The sequence below is a fragment of the Zea mays genome, unplaced genomic scaffold, assembly GCF_902167145.1.
Source record: "Zea mays cultivar B73 unplaced genomic scaffold, Zm-B73-REFERENCE-NAM-5.0 scaffold_579, whole genome shotgun sequence".
Lineage (NCBI taxonomy): Eukaryota > Viridiplantae > Streptophyta > Magnoliopsida > Poales > Poaceae > Zea > Zea mays.
This window is the reverse complement of record NW_023367233.1, coordinates 15001-42824: the sequence shown is the minus strand read 5'-3', so window position 1 is coordinate 42824 and position 27824 is coordinate 15001. Positions and strand designations below refer to the sequence as shown.

Sequence of the window (27824 nt, the reverse complement as noted above, 5' to 3'; positions counted from 1 at the left end):
TTTCGTGCCGAACCTGGTAAACGAACAAATAGGTGGTCTTTCCGGAAATGTGAAACACAAGTTTTTCCCTTGCATCTCGGTCACTTTTACTTTTTCGTTATTTCGTAATCCCCAGGGTATGATACCCTTTAGCTTCACAGTGACAAGTCATTTTCTCATTACTTTGGCTCTTTCATTTTCCATTTTTATAGGCATTACGATCGTTGGATTTCAAAGACATGGGCTTCATTTTTTTAGCTTCTTATTACCAGCGGGAGTCCCACTGCCATTAGCACCTTTTTTAGTACTCCTTGAGCTAATCTCTCATTGTTTTCGTGCATTAAGCTCAGGAATACGTTTATTTGCTAATATGATGGCCGGTCATAGTTCAGTAAAGATTTTAAGTGGGTTTGCTTGGACTATGCTATTTCTGAATAATATTTTCTATTTCTTAGGAGATCTTGGTCCCTTATTTATAGTTCTAGCATTAACCGGTCTGGAATTAGGTGTAGCTATATCACAAGCTCATGTTTCTACGATCTCAATTTGTATTTACTTGAATGATGCTACAAATCTCCATCAAAATGAGTCATTTCATAATTGCATAAAAACGAGGAGCCAATCATAGAACTACATATGGTCTGATACTACTAACTTCCTTGAAAAGTGGAAGAGTAGTTATGTAGGCAGTTGCCGTTCCAGAAATGTAGCGGTTGCTCGACCAAAGCCGGTCATCAAAGAGTCAGTAAGTAGTAATTCTATCAATTACCAATTCGTGGAATTCTCATGTTCCAATCAATAAGTGTGTCTACTTAAAAGTAAGTTCAACTTGCTTGTGTTAAGCTTTGCTCGAACTTGATTACTTCCTCGCTCTCCTTCACTCGGTCAAGGGATTCACCTTTACCTCGTTCTGGTCTTCCAGCTTGAAAGACAAGGTCCTTATTCAAAACTGGCTCCTTCGAGTTAGTCTTTATTGTTTCATAGAAAGGCTTCCTTCTACGACTGGAGTGAAATCCTCTATGCTGACATAAGCGGAGAGGCAAGCAACAACCATTATATTGAACCTGCCCTGAAGGCTTTGTTTGCCTAAGTGCATAAGTCAAAGAAGGGTTTTCTTGCCGAAAGCAGTGTTCAGACCTCAATCTGTAGCGGCGCACTTCCCTCTTATGATTGCTTTTCAAGGACATCCGGATAAGGGGACTGAGAGAGTAGATATGGGACTTTTCCTCATAAAGCCTATATAGGTGGGTGGTATGATAGTAAGTCTTTTCCTACTGATGTGTTCAGTCGATGGCTTGATTCTCCTCCGGGCGTGAATTGGAAGGGCCAAGGGTTTACAATGAAACAAATTGCGTATAATTTGCACGGCGATACGAACAGTATAGAATTTCTGCACTCCTTATATGCAGACTTAGTTAGTCAAGGGAAGGGGTGCATAGCCAATACTTCCTTCTCAGAAGTGGCTACGAACCACGGTGTCGGGGGTTCGAATCCACTTCTGAGCGGGCTGGCGGCTCCACCGGGAGCGAGCCTACTGAAGGAAAGTTTTATTGTTGAACTTCTATTTTTATCCAATATTTATCTTTTGTTTGGAAAAACCAACCCACATATTGATCTTTAAGTCTCCCTTTCTCTTTTGGGAGCAGATCTTTCAAAGATGGGAAATTCCAATGATTCTTTCCGTTTTGTCGAGCCCTGCTTTGGTCTCTGGTTTGATGGTTGTACGTGCTAAAAATCCGGTACATTCCGTTTTGTTTCCCATCCTAGTCTTTTGCGACACTTCTGGTTTACTTATTTTGTTAGGTCTCGACTTCTCCGCTATGATCTTCCCAGTAGTTCATATAGGAGCTATTGCCGTTTCATTCCTATTCGTGGTTATGATGTTCAATATTCAAATAGCGGAGATTCACGAAGAAGTATTGCGCTATTTACCAGTGAGTGGTATTATTGGACTGATCTTTTGGTGGGAAATGTTCTTCATTTTAGATAATGAAACCATTCCATTACTACCAACCCACAGAAATACGACCTCTCTGAAATATACGGTTTATGCCGGAAAGGTACGAAGTTGGACTAATTTGGAAACATTGGGCAATTTACTTTATACCTACTATTCCGTCTGGTTTTTGGTTTCTAGTCTGATTTTATTAGTAGCTATGATTGGGGCTATAGTACTTACTATGCATAGGACTACAAAGGTGAAAAGACAGGATGTATTCCGACGAAATGCCTTGGATTCTAGGAGGACTACTATTCATATTCAGAACAGAAGGTTCTTCTCCCACAAAGGGGATGACGCACCTGTCCCCCCCGCTGATCCGGAATCCATTTAATCTGATTTGGCAGAGAGAATAGAAAGGATTTATAGGCGGGCCGGGGAGGAGCAATCTTTAGTAGAAGCCGGGACTACGCCAAGGGAACTTGTAGATAACGTCCTGCCAGAGGGGGCGGAGCTACCGCTTCTACAAGAAACCTGGGTTCAGTTTGTACGGGACGAGTCACACAGCGAGTTTTGGGTAGAGATCGATTCGATAATCTGCTAAGGAAATATGGGCACGCGGCGCGCGGTGAGCCCGACACCCCCGATCCCGATGCTCGAGCCTGATGCCCCTCAATCAGGAGGAGGCGACTCAGCGGGGAGCACGGGGGAAGAAAATTGTCCGGGGGCGGGAAGGAAAGTAGGAACCTCCGAAGGCCCGCCCGAGTCAAGGAAGCGCAAAAGTTATTCTGATTCTGATTCCGGGGGGGATGATGGGAGTGACCCTGCTCCGGATCCTTCTCCTTTCTTTTGATTTTGACTAAAATGAGAGGTGGAGAAATTGAGTTCTTTTGAGCAGCGTTGTCTGTAGTAGAGTAGCTTTTTTTTTTTTCTTTTACAGAAAGAAGGCGAGGCCCACCTGCCTTCTCTAGGTACTTTACTTGGAAAGGTGTCACCGCCTTCCTTCTTCTCTAGGTACTTTACTTGGAAAGGTAGGTGCGGGAAAGAAGAGCGGGTATGTGGGCTTCTTTCAATCGAAACTTTTTTGAAGCCGTCAAACTTTATCGTTTCATTATAGATGGATCTAAAACATTGCGTTGCAGAGTGGAGGCGTGAAGAAGGTTAAGAGAAGCAAGCCAAAGGAAAGAAAAAGCAACTTGATACAATATTGAAGATAAACACTCAGGAAAGCACTGGGTCAACTGACTCCACTAGCCAGCTTCTGCTTCAGAACTTACTTCAAAGAGGCTGACTTAGCACTTAGCATAATGCTTTTGTTCCGGTGCATAAAAGTAAGTGAGCAGGTGGGTGAGTCCAAAGGTTTTTCCGAAGCGCGAAGGACTTGCAGTTCTAAAATAGGAAGGGCTCTGTACTCAAATCAAAGCAAAGTAGTAGTTTCATAGGTCGTTGTGCTAGAGCTAAGATTTATATGAAAGTGTGAGGGGAAGCCATTTCCAGCTTCTACTTTCTGCGAACCGGGCTCATTACCGGCCTACAGTAGCATTCTACTGTGAGCTTTCTCACTGCGGATCGCCTTGATTCACTGATCGTTGACAGCTACTCAGGAGAGGTTATCCTTTGCCAGACTTTGTGTTGAGATGAGTTCTCCGCTTCCCGAAAAGATGATTTTTGTCAATCAGCGTAGAGTGGTGGATTATAAAGTGGTACAGTCCGAATGGGTTGGTTCAAGCTAGCTGTTCTTACTGAACAGGTGTTTTAGCATTCTTTTCGAATTCGAAGTTGCGGGGTGCTTTGGCTTTTCAAAGTTCTCAAAGAGAATAAAGTAAAGGCGCTACGCGTGGATCGAATTAAAGTAACGTAAGGTTTCGTAAGAAACAATTGAATAAGCGTATCAAAGAGAATGAGGTCTAGCACTCCGAAATACCATTGAGAAAGAGCAATAGAACAAGGTTAGAATAAGATCTCCAAAATGGTTGATGACTCCCACAACTTGTCAGGCTGCATTCCCGTGAAATTGTTTTGGGACAATTCCAGTTTTACTATCTATGCGGTAGCTCAGCCAAGTAATCTGGTATCTCACCATTAAGACGGTTACCTAGCAAGTTCAGCTCTGTGAGGTTCTTGCATCCTTTAAATGAATGTCTCTAGAATACTCCCAGTCAGATTGTTATTGTGCAATATGAGTGACTGCAGAGAGTTGGCTTGACATATCTCGGCTGGGATAGAATAGAACCTGAGAGCTGGTTGGTTTCTGCAGAGAAACTAACAAGATGCTGCAATGGCAGCGCTGGCAGAGGCCCACGGAACATGTTTTCTGCAAGAGATATGGATCGAACACTCGCCCTGTTCCGTATCCAATCTGGAATATGACCCGTAAGTTTGTTCCCTTCAACGAAAATTGTGGCAATAGCTTCTAAATCTGCAAGTTCTTCAGGGATAGAGCCTGTGAAGGCATTGAAGGGACGGACAGATTTTTGAGCGTAAGCTTCTTGCAGTTACTAAGCTCTTTTGGTATGCTCCCACTGAGCCCAGCACCTTTGCAAACAGCCGAGTTAGATTGCCCAGCTCACCGACAGATGTTGGCAGTTCAGCATTGAAGTAGTTCTCTGATATATAAAGTTCCTTCTTTTGAGACCACCAATTGACCAAGGGATGGTGCCTGTGAACTTGCATCCGGGGAGTTGAAGAACTTTTAGCAGCTTCAGGTTACCAATCTCTTCTGGAATGCTTCCACTAAGACCATTCTGTCTCTAAATTAGCAATTCCTTATTTTCCAGTTGACCAATCTCCCTAGGTATTGGCCCCACCAAACTGTTTGATGAGAGATCAAGTGTCAACTGGTTCACCAACGCAGTTATTCCCGGGAATATTTATCCCGTGAGGTTATTCTGGCTTGCATCAAGGTGCTAGAGCCGAGACTGGTTACCAAAAGCAGCTGGTATCGACCCGTTGAATGTGTTCATGTGAAGGTCCAGGATATCCTCGAGGATGAAGGCCAGATCACGCCCAATTCGATCCTTGAAAGACCCATTGCACTACAGCGGCAGCTCGGGCTCGAGCAACGGCGGGAGATAAGTCTTCTCTTCATTCAGCATTCAGTCTATCTTCGGAAAGCAGCAATAATTGATGCACGCAGACGATGGTTAAATGCTTTCTTGATTTACTACTAATAGGTGGTGTCTAGACGCTAGGAAAAAGTGAGGATTATAGCTTCTGCCCCATAGACCATTCGGAAAGGAGTCTGTCCCTTCGGTCTTATATGTTAGTATAGGTTGGTTCTTCCGAATGCACATAAGACCACTGGTCACCCTCAATCCTTAGCATTGAACTTGACTGATTTGGCTAAGATCTGGGGAACTAGAGCAGTCCCCAGAGGGCACTACACAAGGCAGGAGAGGCAATAGCGAAGCGAAGCCCTAGTTCAATCGAGGATGGATTCATTGAGTGGGCGAGGAAGATGATTGGTATGGGAAGATCGGTCTTTCACTAATGGAGCATCTCCACCCTAGCCTTGAAGTTGAACATCCGGGGATATCTAAATATTGAACCAGTGATTAAAAAGAATGGCAAGACTGCGGTTGAAGTCCCAGCTGGAAATCCAAATTGCTCGAACACAAAAAATCTAGACAAAGGAAAGAAACCTGGTTTGCATATTTTCGTATATGCCCAACTAATCTATCGCATAGGAAGATCGCCCCTGTAAGTTTATTTCACACATTATGTTACTTTGTTTATGGTGTGGAAATAAATATCAATATTCTAACTTGCCGCTTTCTATGGATGCATCCTCTACTCTAGTGCTTACCTGTCCTACTTTCTTTAATTCATTCCTATTTCCTCTCCTGTACTTATATTTATCTTGCCTGCGGCAGTTTTGTAATCAATTTCTACTAGGGATAGGGAGCGTGAACTTTCTCTCATCCAGTGAATGAGTTACCTGAAGATCGATGGCATATAAAACGCCCTAATTCAATATAAAATCTGTTATTTCACTTTCAAAATGCCCCGTTCGCACTTGCTTGAGTGAGGCGCAAGCCGTTTTCTTGCTAGGCAAGATAGGTCAACGGATAGCTTGTTGGTTGATACGGGACCCCTTCTCAACTTCATGTGTTTTGTAACTGCCATAAAGCAAGGCCATAGTCCAACATTCCATCCTTTTCCACCGCTGTATTGGCTTCTGCTTCTCTTCCTTTTGCCGAGGAAGATCTGCTTCTCTTGCATCCTCCAGTCTTAAATTCCTATCCGTACTAGACTAGACCTTCCCTTAGCCATCAACCTACCGAACCCAGGAATGAGATCCACAAGGAAAGAGATTGGCAGAAATCCAGAAAGAATGATGCACAAGAAATGGTTAGAACCTCGAGAATAGATGCGAATAGCAGCTCAGATCAGATCCGAGATGGAGCAGCAATAAAGCAAAGAGGAGCAGAAAGGTTCGAATCGAATCGCAAGCAGCTGACTAGAGAGAGATGAGTTGAGAAATAAAGACTATCCAAATATTGGATAAGTTGTTTCGTAATTCATCTTTGTCATTGACTTCGGCCTCTCATTTATCCTTATTTGGTAGCTGAGAAGTGAAGCACAACAAAGTTTTAATAGATCTCTTCCTGTCATTCAATAACCATCCTTTATTTTTGCAGTATAGAGAAGTGATTAGCCGGTGCCCAGGATAAGGTAGTGGAACTGGTGCGTATCAGGTTTGGCATTAGCTCTTTTGAATAATAGAGCTGAGCAGCTAAGAACAGATAGCAATCTGGAACAGCTCTGAAATGCAAATAAAATGATGATTGGTCCTAGCTTATGGGTTGCGATAAGACAGTTTCGAAGGTTCTAGCCATCTCAAGGAAGTATATAAGTAGCTATCGGCACCTTTTGAAGAAGGAGGCTCGGTAGCAGAGATGTTGAGTAAAGTCTAGATGACACGAACCCTAGCAGATCTGCTATAGCAAAGTGGTAAGTTACCAGCGGTGTCGATAGAATAGAAGAGAAGCATCAGAGCGAGCGTTATAGATCAGTCAGCATTAGCGACATCAATTCTGCTACAGTTTTGTTAAAGAAAGGTGAATACATTCTAAAAAGTCTAAAACTCATCTTATTTCTTAAAGAGCATATAACAACAAACGATTTCACTTACAAGGGGGTGCAGCTGCAGGAACTGGGTGCTGTGCCGCCCGCTGCCTACTTAATGTTTCGCTTGCCTTCTACACTTCTGCAATGGGAGTCACCACATGAGATGCTATTTTTCACCTTTCGCTATTATTCGCTCTTGCGTGTCTTTGGAGCCCGATCTTTCCCTTGCTTACGCCCCTAGAAACTCCGTGAAAAAACCACCTCGTTTTTCCATAAATAAAGGATTCCTAATAAAGTTTTTACATATCATATCCCAGCGGTATTTTTTTAATAATTTTTGCATAAATAAAGTATAATTTCCACAAAATAACACTTTTAGGCGCCCACTTGAAATTCAACTTAACGTTGGACGTTGACCAGGCCCTCTCTATTGCCAGAATTGGGGACTGGCTCTTCTCCACAACTAGAAAACACAGAACTGCCAGAGGTTTGGTCATAACCAGCACGCACCCTCGCCAATTTCGTTCTAAGCTCAATCCAAGATTGTGATCGGGTTGCCTTTCGATATAACTTGGTTCAAGCTTGGATCCAGTGGATAGATACTTTAAACGATGGTAGGAACGGGAGCTACCCTGGATCACTTGAGGAAGTAAGAACGCAAGTCTCTCAGTTGAAATTAGATCGTTCCAGGATAATAGCTGAAGCGGCTGAGAACTCCCAAAGAGAAGAGAACCAGCTTAAGGAGCAGGTATCCGGAGTATCAGCAAGCTATAAATAGCTTTAGGATTGTATGAATAGAGTTGAGGATCAAGTATCCCTCATATTTAGATCCCCCGTTGGGAAAAGCCCCTTTTTTAAATCCTTTCACGCTTTCCCTTTGCCGAAGGCCGGCCTCTTTAGTTCCTACGTTTTCGGAAAAGAAGGTGAGACGCTAGCTAGCAACGGGAAAAAACGAGTAGTTAAAGATGTGAATGTAAGACTACTCGAAAGTACTTCCATTTTTATTATATTATATAGTTTCTAATAGAGAGTACAGTTGTATCTATGTGCGAAACGACGAAAGAAAGATGGAAGGCCCAAAGAGCTCTACAGTAGTGCCCCGGAATGGGGTCGTAGAGCCGGTAACCCACTCTGTTTAGTATTTTGATTTCGTTCAAGGTGTTGCTCTGTCAAATAGAGATTGTGTGGGTGTTCAGTCTACCACTCATGTTCACGTTCTACAAATCTAAGGGAGTGCTCCTAGACTGGACGACTTCCCGTAAATAACCTAGTTCATGTTCCTTTGAAAGAAATAAAATGAAAGCTTTTGAAGCGAAGATGTCAACGCGGTGCTAGGTTTGCGCCGGCCACGATTATTTATAAGTATATTGGAAAGAAGAGTGACTAGGCTACGGTCTAACTTTTTCTTCCTAGCGGAGTTCAATACGAAAATAAAGGCGCTCCGCGTTGGGAATGGCGTACGTAGTACGGGTGGTATTTCCGGTATAACTGATCAGGGTTGTTCTGAAAGCAAGTCAATTGGTGCTTTGGAAAGTGAGTGCCAGAGGCTAGTCACTGCTTGGTTTACAGAAGGGAAGGAAGAAAGAGATACCGAAGCAGATTCAGTATAGAAAAGAAGAAATTGATACCATTCATTCCAGCTTATTTGATACCCACTTAAAGTTTCTATCAAACCATGTCTTTTTCTTCGAACGTCAATCTCGTAGGAATTTAGATTGGAAGTGTGGTATTGAAGGGCGAAGCCTTTACTCTTTTACTTGTTTCTTTGAATATAATATAACATAGTATTGACTACGCACTTCGAAAGATAATGGTGTATTCCGAGGATCAGTCCGTTTTTTATTGAATTCGCAAATTGATAGATCTGGATGATTAAAAGAATGATTCTTCCCTGGGTATTTCCCCGCTACCATTATGGAAATTGGAGCTTTTCAATTCCATTTTGGAGATGCTCGTAACGATTTTTTTCTTTTGGGTGGGCAAGAAAAGGATTTGACTCTTGAAGATATCAACTCATACGCCTGCTCCATACATTAAAAAACATTTTGGGTACTTTCTATTAGAATGGATAAATAGAAATGGGTACATTCCTCTTTCTCTTTCCTGGCCAAACTACCAAAAAAAAAGAAGAGAGAGAGCTGTAAGAGCGGTAAAAGCAAGCTCGGTGGCCCGGTTCACTACAGGTTGATGTATCCTTTTGAAAGAAAAGTCAATCTCTCTAAAAAATAAGCACTTCAACAAGTCAGGGCCCTTTTTTATACAACTCCTATGCGTAATTGATAGCTTTTTGGTATTCTCCATATATACTACTAGGTACGAAATAACAGGAAAGATAGAAATAGTGACTTTGGCTTCAAATAGAGAGCAGCTTAAAGGGAAGGAGGACAGCTCTGAAAAAATAACTGAACACTGGCTAGGAACTGGGCTGCACTAAGCCCGGCACTTTTTGGGCTTCTTCATGAATCTCGTTTTCAGGTAAGGTCAGACTTATTGAATATATATCTGAAAGAAAGCAAAGGAATGAATCGTTTTTCCAATTACCTTCTCTCGAAAACCATAGATCTTCTGGTTACCATTGACTATCCGGCACTTTCGTCTGTAGAGCGAAGCAAGAAATTGCATGGAAGGGCTTGCCCTGCTAATATCAGCCTTGTTTGGAACAATAGATGCAATCCATTTCAGTGTATGTCACTGAGTTCACCATTGCAGTTGAGACGTCAGGCAATTGAGCGTTCCCTAGAGTTTGGTTCAAAGGCTAAGGACTCCCCGCCGCCTTCATAAGGGCACTAAGGCGGAGCACGGAAAAGAAAATGGGGCACCCATGTTTTACCAGTCCCGGATCTCAGGGCCGTTTTGCACATGAACGAAATCGAATTTCATTGCGGGAAATTTGGATTTCATGAGGGAGGAAAAGGCAAGGCGGAGGGTGGAGAGTCGTACAATGCATTGGTGGGATGAAGGTGCTAGCTTGGCTGAGATAGGAAGTTTCGATGTGTATGTAGATTTGGTTCTAGTGCCCCCACCCTTTTCGAGATCTGTCAGGATTTAAAAGATGTTATAGTGTAAACTATAGAGAAATGGAATGAATGAAATGTATCTAAGAAGAAAGGAAGCCATGCTCCATCCTGTTTATAAAAAGAACATCACCTCCCTTCCCTTTTTGGTTAGATACCGCTCCGTTAGGTACTAATGCTTCTACCTATCACCCTCCGGGTGAGTTTGAGAGCTGTGTTTTTTCCAACGTTAATAGCATTCCGCGAGAAAAGAGAAAAGTCATCTACTGATGTTGTCAGCGGAGTCCCTCGTCCATCCATGTATGAATAGCGGTATCCCCCATTTTGGACAGTGATGAGGTAGTCGACGCAATTTGCATGTGTATTTGCGTTCGGCTTTGCTACTTTCCTTCTAGACTATAAAAGAATGTCCGCGGAAGGGAATAGTCTACGTGGCCCGGGCCCGGGGTAGTCTTTCAATTCCTTTATCGGGTGGGAGAGTTTAGAACCTGTTAAGCCAATAGCTGCAGCTTTAGTCACACTAGCTACATCAGTGGATCATGGATTTAGCATACCACCTCAGAATAGTCTACGTGGCCCCTACTTTTATTTTACTACTTTTTTTTCCAGTAATGCAGACAGCCCTTTTTAAAGCGCTAGGCCGGGCAGTTGGTACGAAAACAGAACCATTAGTGGAGTAAGATCCCGATCAAAGCAGAGCGGTCTAATCGAAATAATCATATCTAAGAGCAGGCAGGCACACGACTGGATATCAAAGGTGGGGCTCCCCTCCTCTACTCTACTCTACTCTACTAAATGAAATGAAATAGTATTTGTATTTGGGTCGTCTTTGTGTTCGATTCGAATAGAAGCGCCATTGTCATCCGCTGCAGTTCTTCATAGTCCGTCCTAGTAAGCTGGTAGGTTGGTGGATGTGAACATAAACTCCTCATATTTCCTACTGTTGCTTCCTGTATAAAGGAAGAGTTGTCAGACAATGATACTCTTTCCAAATCTGCAATCTTCGTCGTTGTAATGCCTCAGTCATCAATAGTAGATAGTTGCTCAACTATGCAATAAGGATTTTCCTCTCCTCACAGATTGGAGGACTTTCACTTGACTCACTAGTGGGTTTTGCCTCGGGAAACAAGAATATGGATTTGAGCAAGTCTGTTTTCCCATGGGCCTACTACCTGCTATTTTCAAAGCGTAGAGGACCCGCCTTTCTGATCAAAGTATGCTTCCCTTATGGGCGAAACCACTGAATCGGACGGATCCTTTTTTCTTGGATTGACCAGGCCAGCTTCTCCACCCAATTCTTTTCTTACGAGACGAGATAGGCACAGTGTCAGGGTCATGTGATGTGAATGGTTTGTTTGATCTGTTTCTTGTCCCTATGGGTTCGATTGGCAATCAGGATATCGGTCGCTTGGCACTAGTCGAATAGGCGATTCAGTCGTGATAGTGCCATCCCTTGCCCCTTGGAGTGAGTTGAAAGCACTCTTCCAGCTCTTGATTCGCGGAATTCATTACGAAGCAAGATTTCATTTCATTTCCATTTACGTCATTAGCAAAACAAGCAAGATTCACCTCAGGATACGACGAATTCTGGAACACTTCCTTGATTGATATATGCATTTTCTAGAGCAGGCACCATTGACTGCTTCTTCAACGTCTATACTATACGAGACGAGACGAGTTATTGTACGAGTCAAGCTTGCTCCAGACCAAGCTCACTTTACACGGGCTTAGAACTCAACCTGACCCAACAAGAAAACGGATAGACGCAGCGCAACGGCTTGATAGCCTGACTCAGCAAGAGGCGAGGATGCACGTGACTAACTAAAACAGCTTTCGCGCTATCAACTTCTTTGATCGAACCTGGCCTGGCGATTGAAGCATTCGAGATATAGAAGAAACTGCCCAAGTCAACCGGATATTCCAAAGCAAGGGTTATGAATCAAAAGAGAAGTGCCAGCTGGATCTCTGGTTCAAAGTTCAGGGCATGGAATTGATTCGTATGCTCGTTCTCTCGCTGAGCAGAACCATCTCTGTCTGAGAAGACCCAGTCTCCCAGTGTTTCTAGAAAAGGAAATCCCATTCGTCAACCTAAATGGAAGGGCAGGTAAGGGAAGGCCAGCAGGAAATTCAGTAAGTAAGGTATCTCAGTGCCAGTGCTCTCCGGTTTCAAGTTGATGCGGGCAGTCGTGGGGACAGGCAAAGCTGGGATGCCTTACTAGCAGGAATGAAAAGGTATGTATGAACCAACAAAGGTCAAGTAGACGAACACATATCCACTCCACTAGAGAAAGCGTCGAACCAGGGAAGAATGAATGGTTAGAACCAGTCAAGGGTGCCGTACTCATGCCTACGGGGAAAGAGACTGATCCGTATCTGATACGCCTTCACTTCTTTCGAGCTTCTTATTCGATTTCTTAAATGACTTCTTCGGGCCTTACCCTAGACTACCTTCACTTAACTTAATGCAGAAGCCAGAGTTCGAGGAAAGCGGTAGTTGGTTATTTCGGGATGAATTTCTATTTCTAAAATGTGGATGAACATAAATGGACGGAAACGAGAAAAATGCATAATTCATATAAGTTCATTCGAAAGAATGAGGATTCATGATGTCTCTTCCCAACCATTCTTCCTGAGGAAGGCACCTCCGATCGAGTCCTTAGCGCCATGGATATTCTTCGCAGTGCCTTTGGATGCTTCTCAGAAACCGCCTCTTTCCACTGGCTATATGAAATTCCAAATGAGACTTCCCTGCGTCGCCAAAGGAATGGGAAACTTCTTGGTTCGAAACCTTTGATCCTATGCCGCCTGTCTGAAAATAAATATAAGCAAGGCACCTATGACTACGAATCCGAAGGCCAAGCATGCGGATTTGACATGGTTTCCCACTTTTCTCAGAGTCACTGGGCAATAGAAAAGTATACAAGCACATTTCCAATCTACATAAAGATACCAACCAGGTATCTACTTCAAAGACAGGGCGTCGGCGATCCTCTACTATTAAGAGACAGATAACAATGGTGCCGACAGAGATGGACAGAACTGCAGAGAATACCTCTCCGGAGAAGTCCTTACATGTCTCAAACTAAATAAATCCAACCTGCAAGAAGACACACAAAAAAGAAAAATATGAACTATCCTCCACTGACAGCAAAAAAATTGGCCGAAGTGAAAAGACTCTTGAAAAAGAGTCAGATTCCTGAATTGGAATATAGAGAATACGAGTATGAGGTTAGATATGAGAAAGAAATGCGTGAATTAGAATTGCAGAAAGATAAAATTAAGAGCGATTTCTTTAACTGTAATTATAACCCGATCAGGGAGTCAGTTAGGGTATCAACGGATAGAGACCCTGATTTAGAGGATGAAAAAAGAGAGCAGCTAGGAGAGTCTATGCAGGCTGAATGGGAGAGACTAAGGCGGGGTGTAGAAGTCGGTACTTCAGAAGATATCAATGTTGACACAGTCAAACGTTGGGGTTTGCAAAATAATAAGTACAACGCTGAACACTGGATCCCTCCAGGGGGTCAGCGCACAGCTGAGGATATGGGAAAACTCTACCAATTCTGGGATGAATTCATTGAAACATATGAAAATGAGGTTATGATGAATTCGGGGTACAGGGAACCCTTAAATAAAGATAAAGTGTTTAATACACTACTAGATCATTCTAATAATAAGACCAATCAGACGGCTGAGGAATTAAAAGGCATTCAAACTAAAATAGAACGTATGACTATGTATTTTTATGAGGCCAATGTCTATGAATCATTAGGTCAGTTGAAGAATAAGTTCATCAATATAGATGAGCAAACAGCAAAGGATTACCTTCTTGATAAGTTAGAGAAACCAGACGATCTAGATATCGTTAGAGCTATGGGCACCTATACACTGGAATGTATAGTTGTATTTGTCTTAAGCAAGCAGTTTAATGTGTTTGCTTTGGAGAAGGCTAGTGTTCAAGTTGCTACATTGGTGAGTGAACTAGATTCCGCAGCTAAGATTGAGTATAATCGTATAATCGCTGAGGGTAGAAAGCGCAAAAAAGCTAAGCGGGGTGATAAGCAGATAAATGAAGATGAAAACATCTTATTGCAAGATAAAGGTGTGGATACCTTTAATGGTGATGTACATTCCGAGCTGGATAGAAAGAAAAAGAGCATATCAAAACAAACGAATCGAAAAAGAGTTCGAATCAGTAAACATAAGGAGCCCGGTATAGGGGAAGCCCTGTTTGGCTGGCTGGCTAGCAGGAAATTGATAGAAGTCAAAAAACCTGTTTTTCTCTTTGATAAGAAGAATAAGAAGCCAAAAAATGTAATATACCCGGGCTATGTAGATTGTCTATTTGACATTAAAGATCTACCCTTCTGTTCAACCTTACCTATGGTATACCCTCCAGCCGATTGGGAATTACGGCCCACCGCAACCGCGGAAGTCTCGGATCCATATATAACGAATCTGACCCCTCTATCGAGTTATAGAGGTGGTTACCTCACAACCCTACAAAGGGAGAGTGGAGATAGTCCGACTCTCTTAAGTGAAAAAGATTATGGTGTATTTGACATACATATCGATCGCGAGAGATCTCAACCAGTGTTGAGTGCTGTGAAGAAGCTTCAGCGGCAGCCCTATCGAATTAATAAATTAGTCTATGATTTTATACAAAAACATTGGAGTGTATTAGTGTCCGTGGGGCTTCTCAGGCCGAAGAATCTAGCTTTATTTAAACGAAAGGAGGCGCTCAGGCTACTATCTAGCCTTTTGTTTAAACACGAGGAGCTTTCAACGATTTATCGATATAGTGAGTTGAAATCTGTATTGTTAAAAAATATACACGCGTCAACCTTCGAACTATATACTATGAAAATAGCTGAGGCTTATCTAGATTATAAAATCTATTTTCCAATCTTTCTGGACTTCAGGGGGCGAAATTACCGCCATGGACCCTTCCATTTCCACGAACGTGATTTAGTGAGATCACTCATCATATTTGATGAAAGTGATGACTCAGCAGCACATACTATAAATAGTGATGATGAGGATAGAATCCTCCATAATTTCCTTATATCAGCGGCATACCATAAATCTAAATTTGGTGTATACCAAGACGCTATGGAGTTTATCTCTAAAATAATACCAGATATGGTAAGTAAACCTACATTCTTTGAAAAAGATATCTTTATGGATACACTGTGCTGCAGGCACCCATTTCAGTATATATCATCATGTATAAGTTTGAAGACGTACGCGGATACAGGAGACTTGTCTGTGCTGCGATACACACCAGTATCCCAAGATGCCTCAGCAAGTGCTTATCAGATGATGAGTTACTTTTTGTTGGATATTGATTATGGGATACATACAAATCTTTTAAAAACCCCAAATACGGATGGCAGATATATCAGGGATATATATGAATTCATGCGGGATTGTTTAATAAACTATCTCATCGCTGAAGAAAAGATAGAACTAGTAATTAAACTACTTACACGTAATGAAAAAGATCAAGAAAGTGTATTAGCTAAGATTGTTAGTATATTTGATCGCAATGTGGTAAAGAAAATGTTTATGCCCATGATGTATGGGAAAACCGATTATACCTTAAAAAAGGATGTTGAAGATCTATTAAAGGGTAAGTCGGATTCCGAGGGAATAAACCTAATTTCAAAACATATTTCTACATATTGGAAAGAGAATTTTGGAAAAATGAAAGATCTTATGGATCTTATCAATTATGTTAGCTGGTTTGGAGCAGGACAGGATAAACCGGTGGTATATAGTACGCCGTACTGGGTAACGCTGCAAACATATAAGCGGCGTAAACGCGTAAAAATGAAAATACAGTATGAAACAACCAAAAATAACGAAAAGGAGGTTAAAACAACATCGGCTAAAATGCTTGTACCGTTAAACGATAACGATATTAGAAAGAGCTCAACCTCAACCTTTGCCAACTTCATCCATCAAAAGGATGCATTTACTGCTATCCAGCTTGTTGAGTTTATCAATAAACTCGAGAATGCTTCCTCAATTCCTATATACGCAGTACATGATAATTTTATAACTATGCCTGAATATGCTTGGATTTTGCCGACCCTTTATAGGGAATCAATCTTTCGTATGGGGCACCCACTCATCATAATAAACAAATTTTTATTTGATCATATACTTCTACCTGCAATACAAAACGAACATCCTAAAGATAAACACTTCTTCTCCGTGGAAGAGCGCTCTATGTTATATCGTATGATGATTGATTTACAGAATCCATTGATTCCCGATTTTGGAAGTGTTGATATTACTAAGGATAGAATCAAATCTATAGTGATTCCGAAAGATCTTCTTCTTAAGTGCTTTTCATGTTTATGGATGAGTAAAACTAAAAAAATATCTTTAGTTAGATGGGAATCTTGTCGTGATAAAATCATCAAGGTATACATGAGGTATACTGATGATATCTCTTCAGATGAAGGGGTTAGTAGATGGTTGGAATACAAGAAGAATCTTGACTTAGCTAGTGATCCTGTATGGAGTTGTGATAATACTAATGGTACTCAGGCGGATTCGCTTGATAAAGGCGAGGATGACTACTGCATCCATTATTAAATGTTGTTTTACTCAACTGATTCCCTGCAGCTTTCTCAGCATAAAACATATTTTATATCCCGGTTTAGTAGGTATATACAAATACCGAGGCCACCACTACCAACTACTTGGTAGCCGTGTGGGAAAGAAGTGTGGGAAAGTGGGCTTCTTTCGCTGTGAATACAGATGTTTCTCCCCCCTTGAGACAGGGAAAACATTCAAGAGCTTATTTCATTATTTCCATTTCTATTTAGTGATGTATAAAGCGTATAGCGTAGATTTAGCGTTTGATTATTTCAAGTTGAAATGATATTTGTCATGATCAATACATATCACTAAAGATTGAGTTTTTATTAACCTTTCGTTATAACCCTATATTTCCGGGTGTAAGTTCAGGAAGAGAAGAGCTAATCTACTAGCTGGAGATGAGTAGCGAGTTGAAAAAAGATCGATCAGTCCTCTAAGAGCCGAGTAGCATCATGGTAGATATCTTCTGCGAGGTAGGCTTTCCTATCTGCCGAGTAGACCTATCTAGCTTTACCTTCGCGGGTATTCTTACAATAGGGATACCATGATCAAATGTCTTCTGAATTCCACACCTCAAGGCAGCCATCCTCATGAAGGATAAGAGCTTTGTCATTGTTGTCGGCCAGTAATAACCCATCGGACGACCACTTAATATCTACACTATATAGATCTAGTACTTCTAATATGTTATCTATGTCACAATCGTCGATTGTGAATTCGTCAGTTTGTTTACAAAGAATAAATAGTTCATGACCGTATCGACTATAGGTGATCCCCGGATACCGAGACTCGAGCAAGGAATCTACAGTATTCTGATAGAAATTATGCAATATAACGTGTGTTATTTCACCTATAGGTGTTAACCCCGTGGAGGGGAAAAAGCAGTGATTATGAAAGTCATAGATAGGGAGATCTATAATCCGTTCAACCAGATTGAAATATACTCCATATTGGTTTGTAAATTTCTGGGATGTTAATATACGCGAAGTAGGTATATAATTCATACAATCACTCAAATCAATACTAACGACTTTAACGACATTTTCTTGTCGATTCAAGAATGCGTAATGCATGGCTTTCAGATCTTTGAATTTAGAAATGTTAGGCTGAGCTTTAATAACTGTTGTTAAAATAACATTAGATAACCCCTTCAATACAAGTAGGTCCATAGGAACTCTACACTTATACACTCCTATAAGACTATGAGTATCCAGATTCCTTTCATCCAACCATAAATAGCCCTTCGATGCTTCCATACGAATCACATCATAGATTAAAGGCGGAATCTCCTTAATATTTATTTGATAATAAACAACGGGACCAAAACGGTATTTACCTGTTAAGTTCAATTGATTTATGAAATCATTAATCATGAAAGGCAGCACACCTCGAACCCTCCAAGAATCGTTATAGATAGATCGTACTTCCTGTATTGGAAGGGTTATTGGATTGAACAATGAGGAAAACCCGGAATATGCTTTCGGCTGGGTAGGATTGGAAAGTGCAGTAACGGGTTGGAAAGTCAAGGCAAGTCAAGGTAGTTGTTCCATCCTTGAGGGGTCTGTCTTCCGGCACTTTTGGGCTTATGGCGCAGGGCCAACCAGGGCAACTAGAACAAGTCTTTATTCCTCGCTTAGGTTGCAACACAAGTACAGGTACAAGTGAAAGAGAGGTCTAGTACGGGTTGCCCATTGCAGTATTGGAACCATCCTCGAAGGGAAGTGGAGTAATTATTCGTATCTTTTAAAGATTAGTATAGCTTTCTCACGTATTCCCCCGAGTGCCTGCATTTCGACAAAGTAATAAGTAAAAAGTAGTTGGCAGGTGAGGTTCCATCGTATCTTGTTTATGCTCGATGCCTTGAAGTGCTCTCCGAATTCCGGCACTTTTCTAGCGGACAAGACTGGTTGAGGTAGCTTGTAGAAGTCTAGTAAATCAGGAAGTTTCCTGTAGCGGTATAGGTTCATAGGCAGGCCTTGAATGGAAAAAGTCTCATTAATCAGCTCTTTGGTTTCCAGTAGTGGATATCGTTCGTTTAGGCCATGAATTTACTCGGGTAAGCGCGAGGTTGCTCGGTTTCCTCAAACAACTCTAACCACAGCCCAACAAAAAAAACCACTGTTTTTCCTTTGAAAGCAACTTACCGAATAACTCCTTTTCTCAATATCCGCTTAAGGGTCTACCCCCCATGCAGAGAAGTAAAGTGAAGTAAATGCGGTTGTAATGTGGCACTTTTGGTTGGAGGAGAGCGAAAGACAAGATCTCTATTCGTTGAGGTATCGGTATCGGTAGTAGTAGGCTTATGGGAAGACTGTTTAATCCTATAACGTAGCCATCCCTACCCTGCTGTAGATACGGTAACGGGTCCTCGTCATCGATATCCATCCCAAGAACGGAAAACGGATCCTTTCTATCGGAAGGGACGAGCAAATACGCAATATACTCGGCATCCGATGGAGGCTCTACAAGAGTTGAACTTACACACCTTTATGATACTAGCCTTTAGGCCACAGCAAGCTTCCACTCCTCAACCTCCCTAAACTCTACTTACTACTTACTCTAATAGGAGTTGACTTGCTTTTGGAGTTCTTACTGGATATGAATAGAAGTTAGGGCATGGCATTGACAGTGGTACTAGGGAATTGGTATAGATAGCTACAGTAGCAGTTGTAAAGACTAGGGCTTGCTTTTGTAGGTAGTAGTCTTGGGACACGCCGGCAATGGGTATTTTGAGCTGCAGCAATTGGATGTCAAGACGACCATAGAGATTTGAGCTGTAAACACAAGAAGTAACCGACACATTTTGAGTTGGGTTGAGTAAGCTCTAGCTCGCAGTTCCTCAATAATAGACTTGCACCTGGGAGAAAGGGATAAAATGGATCAGGTTGAATGCATGGAATTGGCACTCAACAGGAAAGCGAAACTAACCTTTCACTCCCCACTCTTTCCTATCCTCGTAGAAAGTCCTTTACACGCCGGGCAACCGGACCAAAAGGGCCGCTTTCCCGTTGCTGTTTGCGCTAAACTTGGTTTTGATCCTTGGTTTTTGTTAGCTCCCGAGCCTTTACTTGTCAAAGCCTTCGCTCTTTGTTCAAAAGCGCGGATGGATCTATGAGGCTATGTGTGGACTATCGCTCTCTCAATGAAGTGACAATCAAGAATAAGTAGCCATTGCCCAGGATCGATGATTTGTTTGACCAATATCAGGGTGCGTATCAGCTATTCCATGGACTTCAGGTCTGGGTATTCTCAAATGAAGATTCGGCCGTGTGATATTCATCAGATATCTTTCGTGACGAGATGCGGGCTCTACTTAAGTTAAGTGAAGTTCGGGTCATTCCAATACCAGTTTTAGGGCTGGCCTTCCCCGCAACAAGGATGTGAACTCAGACAAGCAAGAAATCTCAGAGGATGCGCTAACGCTATACGGCTTTCATGCTAGAAATCTATCTATATAATGATAATGCGAGCCGAGCATTTCACCCTATCTACTCACGGCAGTGCAACCTATCAACCGGGAAAGGTCACCGTAGACTAAGCTGGCGCACCTTACAAGAATGACAAGACAAACTCTTTACCAGCATTCCTGATACCGGCACTGCCCACTAATCTCGATCTTGAGAATCACTACCCTCTCTCTCTAGCTAGCTATCCCTCTCTCTCTAAGTCTCGGCTTTTATAGCCATAGCCCGATTACAGCAGCTGCAATTCTGTAAACGAAATGTAAAGCAAGAGAGGAAGCGTAAACTGAAAACGTAAACTGGTGGTAAAGTAAATGGAATCATGGCCGTTGGATGCTCTTCATCGACGGTCCTCGATTCTTCTCATGACAGGCCAGGCCTCCCCTCTTGAAGCAATCCTTGTCCTCATCCTCAACTCAAGGATATCGTTCTGGGAACCAAGCCTTCAGCGTTGCATAGCATAGTCGAACTGTGGAAAAGAGCTTTGAATGAAACTGCAATCTTCCCAAGTTGAGTCTTCTGCCGCCAGATTAATTTGATCCTCCATTGAGATTTCACCACCATACCGTCAGAAACAGAACGAGTGCTCAACACTGCAAATGGTTCCGTTTTGATCATCTGAGGTGACCATAGGAAGTGGGAACAGCTTTAGGCCCAAGATGCTTCTGAAATTGGCTCACATGGAAGACTGGGTGAATCTGTGCAGTGTGAGGCGCAAGGCTGCTGGACCAATTTTCTGAAGAATAAGAAAGATAGAACTTTCTAGCTAGCTTCGTTCCTGACCCCAGAATTTTCCTGTATGGCTGTAGCTTAAGGTAGACCATATCACCGCAAAGATCTCTCACTTCTGTGTTGATCTGCAAATTTCCCGGGCTTGAGCTCAATTTTCCTTCCGCGCCGCAATCATTTGCTGTTTCTCAGCCAAGAATTCAGCAGCAGGAGATTCTGGCCCTGGGACCATCACTTCACTGATTAAGGGTTCCGCCATACATTGAAAGGGGGTACATTTCTGTGAGGTATGATAGTCTTATACCACCGCTCTGCCAGAGGCAACCATGCATTCCATTTCCTCGGTTCATAGGAAAGAAAGCCCTTCTCGTTAGTCTTCTCGTTAGTACAGCAGAAGAGAAGAGAGCCGTATCACAACAACATTCGCTTCATCCAAGCCAACCTTATTAGAAAGCCGTCTAGCGCATCTGGCACTTGTAAGTATCTGCATCCGAGTCACTCTCCTCATTGGCGGATCTGAATCTGATCAAAGTATGATTCTCTAGGGTCAACGTATAGGGTCAAAAGTCCTACCTGCTCTCAATCCGGATGTTCTTCCTCTGCTTCTCCCTTTCTTTCCCTTCGCTGTTGTCCGAGAAATCAATCCTCTCTTCCCCGAAGAGAGTCTTCCTCTACAGGAAAGCAGTGCTTTTCTTTTCTATCCGTGACTTATCTTTGACCTACCTTGCTTCTGCTTCTACTTGACCGGTGCTTGCTTATTAGATCCTATCCACGCTAAAGAAACAGGAATCAGGAAGTTGTTTCTTTCATTTATACCTATGATATCCACGCTAAAGATGAGTGCCTTCTTTTCTTTGACAGTTCATATCAGCTATCCCATCTCTTTCTTGCTCGGTGAAAGGAATATCACTATCCCATATATATATCTATTTCAAGAAATATCACTATCCCATCTCTTCTATTAGTTCTAGTTACTGACCCTCGAATACTGTGCTTTCTTACCTAGCTATTATGCATAAACCAGTGCTGCTAAAACACCTAGTCCTTACTTCTATTGAGACTCTACCCTTGCATGAAAAACACTGTCTTGAAAAAACGACTTGCTTTTTGAAACTATACATCAGACTTTAAGGCATTCAGAAAAATCCAGTATCGACAGGCCTAGTTCTTTTCCTTTGCTTATGCAGGGCAAGAATTTGTAGAGTTCAATCAGTACAATAAGAAATAAAAAGTATTTTGTGGGTCAGGCGACACCCAGATTTGAACTGGGGATAAAGGATTTGCAGTCCCCTGCCTTACCGCTTGGCCATGCCGCCAAAAGAAAGAAGAGAAAGAACTGGGAGTTGGCGCCTACATAACAGGTAGCTTGCTTACCAAGCCGTCCTGGCAAGCTCCTACAGTTCTCTTATTATTCTTGACTTGACTTATTAATAATAAAACTACTCACTAACAAAATGAAAGACGATCTAGAATCTACCCAAGAAGATAGAGAGTCCCACATACGAGAAAAGGTCACAAATGGAGTTGAACCAAGTAACATTGCAAAGGCATAATGATAGTAGGGTCGGGATATCCCCGCCCTCCGAACCGGACGTGAGGGTCTCCCCTCATCCGGCTCTCCGCAGGGGAATCTCCACTCACTGCTTCCCCTAATATCCTCCCTCCCTTTACCACATCATGGGGGTTTACAGGAGATCCCAGAGACTCGCTCGGAAAGGCTGCTATACCAAACATTATTACTTAACTACAAAGAAAGAAAAGACTATAGTAGTCACTAGACTGACTATAGTAGTCCGTCCGGCTGCTCTTGCTTAAATCATTACTCTTCATTCTCCCGTGCTCTAGCAATTGCGCTCCCTAGACCACTACCATTTAGTTAGGTAGGGACAATCAATCAATCCAATCCAATCCAATCCATAGTTACGGGAATAACGGAATGCATGGGGATCCAAAAAAAGAGAAAAATGAATATTTTCTATGAAATCCTTTCTTTCCATAGATGTATCTGGTCTGAGACGGTACAGTACTCTATGAGAGGAATGCAATGGGATGGATGGTAGAGGGCTGCCTGCGCCCAAAAGCGATGATTCACTTGTCCCCTTGTCTATAGGGACCTTGTGGCATACAACCGCCACGACTCCTGCGTTATAGCCGCCCCTTTCTCTCTTTCTTTTGACTGCCTCGTGGACGGACGAAAGAAGGGAAGTTACAGAAGGGGGCAGTGAAGGCTCGCCAAGTAGACAGCAAGCCCCCACCCCGTCAGTCCTGTGTTGCCGTAGCGTGCCCTACTTCAATAAGGTATTACCTCGCCGATTTGAAAGGGGATTGGATTCATTCACTTGCATTCCTGCTAGCACTACAAAAAGCTCCGGTCTTAACGACCCTACGGAAGCTGTGCAGCCTTTCCTCGGGTTCGTAGAGTCGGGTTTCCCGTTTACCCACAACGGAGGAGCCGCCCCCACCAACCAAAGCAGGTAGGCGGCCACGGTTCATAACGCACTCTTCGCACAACAGATCCACTTTGAAGTTGACTTATTCGCTCGGCCAATCGTCGGAATGTGTACGAGATACCATAAGGGCCCAATATCTCAATAGCACCCTTGTCTAAAGCTTCGAATGAGACTGAATATCCGAAACGCAGGAACGATCTGACTAGAAAGTCATTCAAAACTTGATCGAAGAACCAGCGTTTATTGAAGAAGCTATAGAGTCGATTACAAAAAGTACTAGTTTGAAAGGCTCGTTGGAATTGATCCGCTACGAGATTTACATTATACGCTAGAGAAGCACCTGAAGTACTAAACAGAATAGGTATTAGTTTTGTAATGGTTGGAGCAGCAAACTCGGATTCGGCAAGAATCTCATTTTTTGGTAGTACGAAGGGGGAATTGGCCCAAAAATTGGATAGGGGTAAAGACGCAGCCGGGTGCCGGCGGCTTATTCAAGTGCCCCCCGAACCGCGCGAAATGGTCGCCTATTACACGGCTCACAAACTCTGCCTGGGGTGGGGCTACCTATTATTCGTAGGCGGTACGTACGGCGCACGCAGGGCCTCGGTTTGCTGCGTGGACTGTCTATGCATTTCCTACAGAGTGTAATGGAACCCAGCTCAGCTCCGCCGAGCCAAAAGGAAAGAACAGCCGGAGGCGAAGAGTAGAGTATAGCCAAGGGGCTGGCTTTCGTCGTCCGTAAAGGACCTAACGGAAGACCGTGCTCCGAAGTGCACTGAGAGTTTTGTTTTAAGAACACTTGGCCTTACCCCTTCGTTTTGAGCCATGTCTAGGTGGCAGAGTGTTGATCCTCACCCGCCCGTAAGCGGACTCTTTCGACAGAAGGTTGCAGATGGAAAATTCCCGCTCTGTAGGTCGTCAAGCATTTGATGCAACCTAGCCAAGTGTTCTTCACCAGTGGCCGTACGGGGGTTGTCCAGGGCCCGCGCCCCCCGTCCCATCCAATCGCCACTTGGATGCAGGCCCGCCATCTTCCGGATTATGTCAACCTTGACCTCAAATAGGTCTTCGGCTTGAATCCGGGCCATTCTTATGTCATGGGCTGAAGGATTCCAATTAGTCCCCAACAGCCGCCTCTGAATGGATTCTACGCTATCCCCTCCTATTATTTCATTTAGTTGATGGGGGTAGGGGACGTAGGGCGGAGCCCGATTAGCTGCTTCCTGCATAACAGGAAGAGCGGGAGGCGTAGCTTGTTCCCCCTGAAGCGGTTGATTGACCGACGAGGTGGTACTTCTACTACGCCCGGAACTGGCCGAATCCTCTACCAAATAGGAATCGGAAGTATAAGTAAATAAGGCCGAATTGGAGGATTCGGCTGCTCCGTGCATCATGTAATTTGCCATGGATAGCCCCCCTCCGGTAGCGAGGAAGAAGGCCCGTAGAGCGAATCCAACGGCCATGATGAGAGTCACGGAGGAGCAGCCATTCCGAAGTAAGAGCCTGACTAAGGCTTCCTTGCTCAGTGAGTAAGCAAGTCGTAAGACCAGTGCGTCCCCCCCAGTAAGACAAAAATAGAAGAGATGATAAAAAAGATAAAGAAGGAAAAGAGCATTTTTCTTTTCTTCATATCCATTCCACTAAATCTCATCTCATAGTTACTCTAAACTTTGAAGCTCAGCTCTGCTCCCAAAAGAGAAAGGAGACTGAGATAGGGGTTGTCCTTGGTTTTTCCAAGGAAAGGAAATTCTTTTGAGAACCTGATCATAGAGGAGCCATATGAAGCTAAGGTTTTTGGAATAGCGGTGGGCTGGTAACGTAATAAGGGAAAGGAAGCTAGCTGCTTCCATATCGCCCCCCCAAAATAACCAATAAGTTCCAGAGGCATCTTCCATTCATTTAGATTTTGGTCTTTCTGCGCCATATTTAGATCTTCCCTTTCTACGATCCGGAATTCCCAGCAAATCCTTTACTCCTCGAATACGATGGGATTTCACACCTGGCGAATCTTTCACTCTACCCCCTCTGACTAAGACTATAGAATGTTCCTGCGAATTATGACCTTCGCCTGGAATGTGAGCAAATATATCATGTCGATTGCTCAACCGTACTTTTGCTATCTTACGTAGAGCTGAATTAGGTTTTTTCGGTGTTCTCGTCGAAACACGCAGGCATACTCCTTGCTTCTGGGGACATTGATCCGAAGCTCGAGTACGGTCCGTGCGCCGTTTTTCTTCTCTACCATGACGAATCAATTGATTTTTTGTAGGCATCCCTCTTTCCTATGTCCTTCCCCCCTTAGCCCTTTCACTAGTGGTTACTCCCGATCCGAAGCACCCCTTTTCCATTCATAGAGAGATCCAATCGTCAAAATCAATAAAAAGGCCATCATGGACCAAGATCCAAACAGATCAATCTTGTTAGGAGGTACTGCCCAAGGAAAAGAAAAGGTGACTTCCGGGTCAGGGATAATAAATAAAATAGGAACCGGATAAAATCGTATATCGAAACGACTTCTGGCATCACCGGAGGGATCGGAACCACATTCGTAGGCCGACAATTTTTCTGGATAGGTCGAACTATTGGAAGCAAATGGAAAAGGAACACCGAGTGGAATCAAAGAAACTAGCGGACTGATCACTAAATAGATACAAATAGGTGCAAATTCCGACATCACCAAAGCCCACTTCGTTCTCTCGCTCTCCTCGCGGCGCTCCTTGCTCGCGGAGCGGCATACCGAAAAAAAAAGACGCTCAGATGTGGATTCGAACCACTGAAGGATTTCAAGGGCAATGCCCCTTGCTCTTCCCACTGAAACAAGCAAAAAAGGATTTTAAGTCCTTTGCTCTAACCAGCTGAGCTACCAGAACCACTTGCCTAAAGTCTCTTTTCTTCATCTATGAGCATCCTACCCGCAGTGGAGGAGCTTGCTCAAGAACCGAGAGCCGCCCAGGGACTGGACGGCCCTCGTTCGGGAAGGTCTTCTTCGCTATAGACGCCACCAAGAACAAGAAAGGGGCGCTCCGCTCCTAGTCACTAAGTAGTGCTATTCTGTCCGACGGCGGACTCCATCAATCTGAGGTTCTTTCTCTCACGTAATTTCGCCCGCCCGTTCAACCGGAGGAAATGGGATTCGAACCCATGATACAATCTTCTTGTATGTCGATTTAGCAAACCAATGCCTTAAGCCACTCAGCCATACCTCCATCCAAGTTGTTGATCGGAATTGGATGTGCCGGTTGCCCGAAGATCCACTGCGTAAGCCGTAGCGCGCGTACTCTTCTTTACTGAGCGAGAAAGACTCTATCCAGATCTCCCCAGCGTCCAAGCGAGACGAGACCCCATCCAAACCAAATCCGCCACTCGTTGCGTTGGGCGAGGCCTTGCTTTCTATGAACACCTCACCACTGAATGATAAACTTAGCCTCCGACCCAGAGAAGACAGGGTCAAGCCGACGCCGCCCTTCCTCACCTGCCTGAATGGAATGAATATCTCCTTCGTCTAGTCGAGAAGGGAAAAAGCCCGGCGGGGAACTGGACCGTGACTCTTCTAAACCATTACATGACGGAGAAGTCCATTCTCGTCATGATCGATCCACGTCCTACCATAGTGCCCGGAGAACCAGGCTTGCTTAGCTTACCAAGCTAGCTTACTAAGCTAAGCGCGAAGGAATTTTTCTAAGATGGCAGAGCTAGCCAGAAGGTAGCCTAGCTTGCTTCCAGAAGATTCTATAGTGATCCACAGGAATCGGTCTCGGGCCTCCCTAGTCGTCGAAAGATTTCATCCCTCGGTCGTTAAGGAGCAAGAGGATGCGCCTAGCGCTAGTTGCTCAATCCGTTGCTTGTTTGGTTCGAGGTTGAGCTCACCCGCCGCCCTACGTCAGTAGTCTTCCTAACTTCTATTCCCTTTTTTTGCTCTACTCTAAGGTAAGGTCCTTCAAGAACAGCATTGCGGTCGCAACGGGGCTCTGGGTGAATATTGTCCGCCCGTATGAGCCGGGCTGTGAATATTTATAGGTCGGGGTCTTTACTGAAAAACCACAATACTACACTACACTACAACAATTTTAAGAAATCCGCAAGTGACTATAATTTGAATTCACTAGTCGTGTTGAGTTGAGGCTTATTTCAATATAACAAATCTGCCAATCCCGATATTCCCACATTTCATTCTGGTCCAGTGTCCATTCCTGAATGAAAGAAATGAGCTTTTTTGCCCCTTCACTCACTTCTGAATGACTCCTTTAGCACTCCCTTTTTTATATAAAAAAATAGATACAGTTTACCTTTACCATACCTTCCAACCAAGCAAGAGTGTTTTTTGCAAGCTTTTTATAGCCGCTCTTCCTAGGGCAGGGCAGCAAGTCTCTTATCCATATTGAAAGCAGAAGTTTGAATATGAGCTAAAGTTCAGTAAGAACTAAGCTATTGGTGGAAAAGAAAATGGCACGTATCACTATGGGGAGGGGATAGGAAGTAAGAAGCGAGAGTTCGTTTTTGACAAAAATAACAAATGGGTAGGAACAAAACCTCTTCATATAGGAGAAGGGGATGTGAAAAGTTTGAATCC

At 43.3% G+C, this 27824-nt stretch overlaps 4 protein-coding genes and 1 non-coding gene across 5 annotated transcripts in view; 2 read left to right on the top strand and 3 right to left on the bottom strand.

Annotated features, from left to right (window-relative positions):
- Window positions 1-4: 4 nt before the first annotated feature.
- LOC118475694 (ATP synthase subunit a-like) lies at window positions 5-700 on the top strand (the record flags this gene model as incomplete). Its single annotated transcript, XM_035963938.1, has 1 exon — window positions 5-700. A coding segment is annotated over one exon (603 nt), but the record flags the coding sequence as incomplete, so codon positions are not given.
- A 921-nt stretch (window positions 701-1621) lies between these two features.
- Window positions 1622-9113, top strand: LOC118475693 (NADH-ubiquinone oxidoreductase chain 6). The gene has a single exon (XM_035963937.1). The coding sequence runs from the start codon at window positions 1650-1652 to the stop codon at window positions 2310-2312; it is 663 nt and encodes a 220-aa protein (XP_035819830.1). The 5' UTR covers window positions 1622-1649; the 3' UTR covers window positions 2313-9113.
- Window positions 9114-22049: 12936 nt separating this feature from the next.
- TRNAC-GCA (transfer RNA cysteine (anticodon GCA)) lies at window positions 22050-22120 on the bottom strand. The gene has a single exon. It is a non-coding gene; the product is annotated as a tRNA-Cys (tRNA).
- A 3014-nt stretch (window positions 22121-25134) lies between these two features.
- The window catches only part of LOC118475690 (uncharacterized), a 7392-nt gene continuing 4702 nt past the window's right edge, over window positions 25135-27824 (bottom strand). Inside the window, exon 1 of the mRNA XM_035963935.1 lies at window positions 25135-27824. This exon is cut by the window's right edge and continues 4702 nt beyond it. The gene's annotated coding sequence lies outside the window, so the exon portion shown is untranslated.
- Window positions 25140-27824, bottom strand: part of LOC118475692 (probable cytochrome c biosynthesis protein) — a 13502-nt gene continuing 10817 nt past the window's right edge. The window contains exon 1 of the mRNA XM_035963936.1: window positions 25140-27824. This exon is cut by the window's right edge and continues 10817 nt beyond it. The gene's annotated coding sequence lies outside the window, so the exon portion shown is untranslated.

Excerpts from the sequence above, each read along its gene's own strand:
- LOC118475693 (XM_035963937.1), top strand. The coding sequence starts at position 1,650 with ATGATTCTTTCCGTTTTGTCGAGCCCTGCTTTGGTCTCTGGTTTGATG.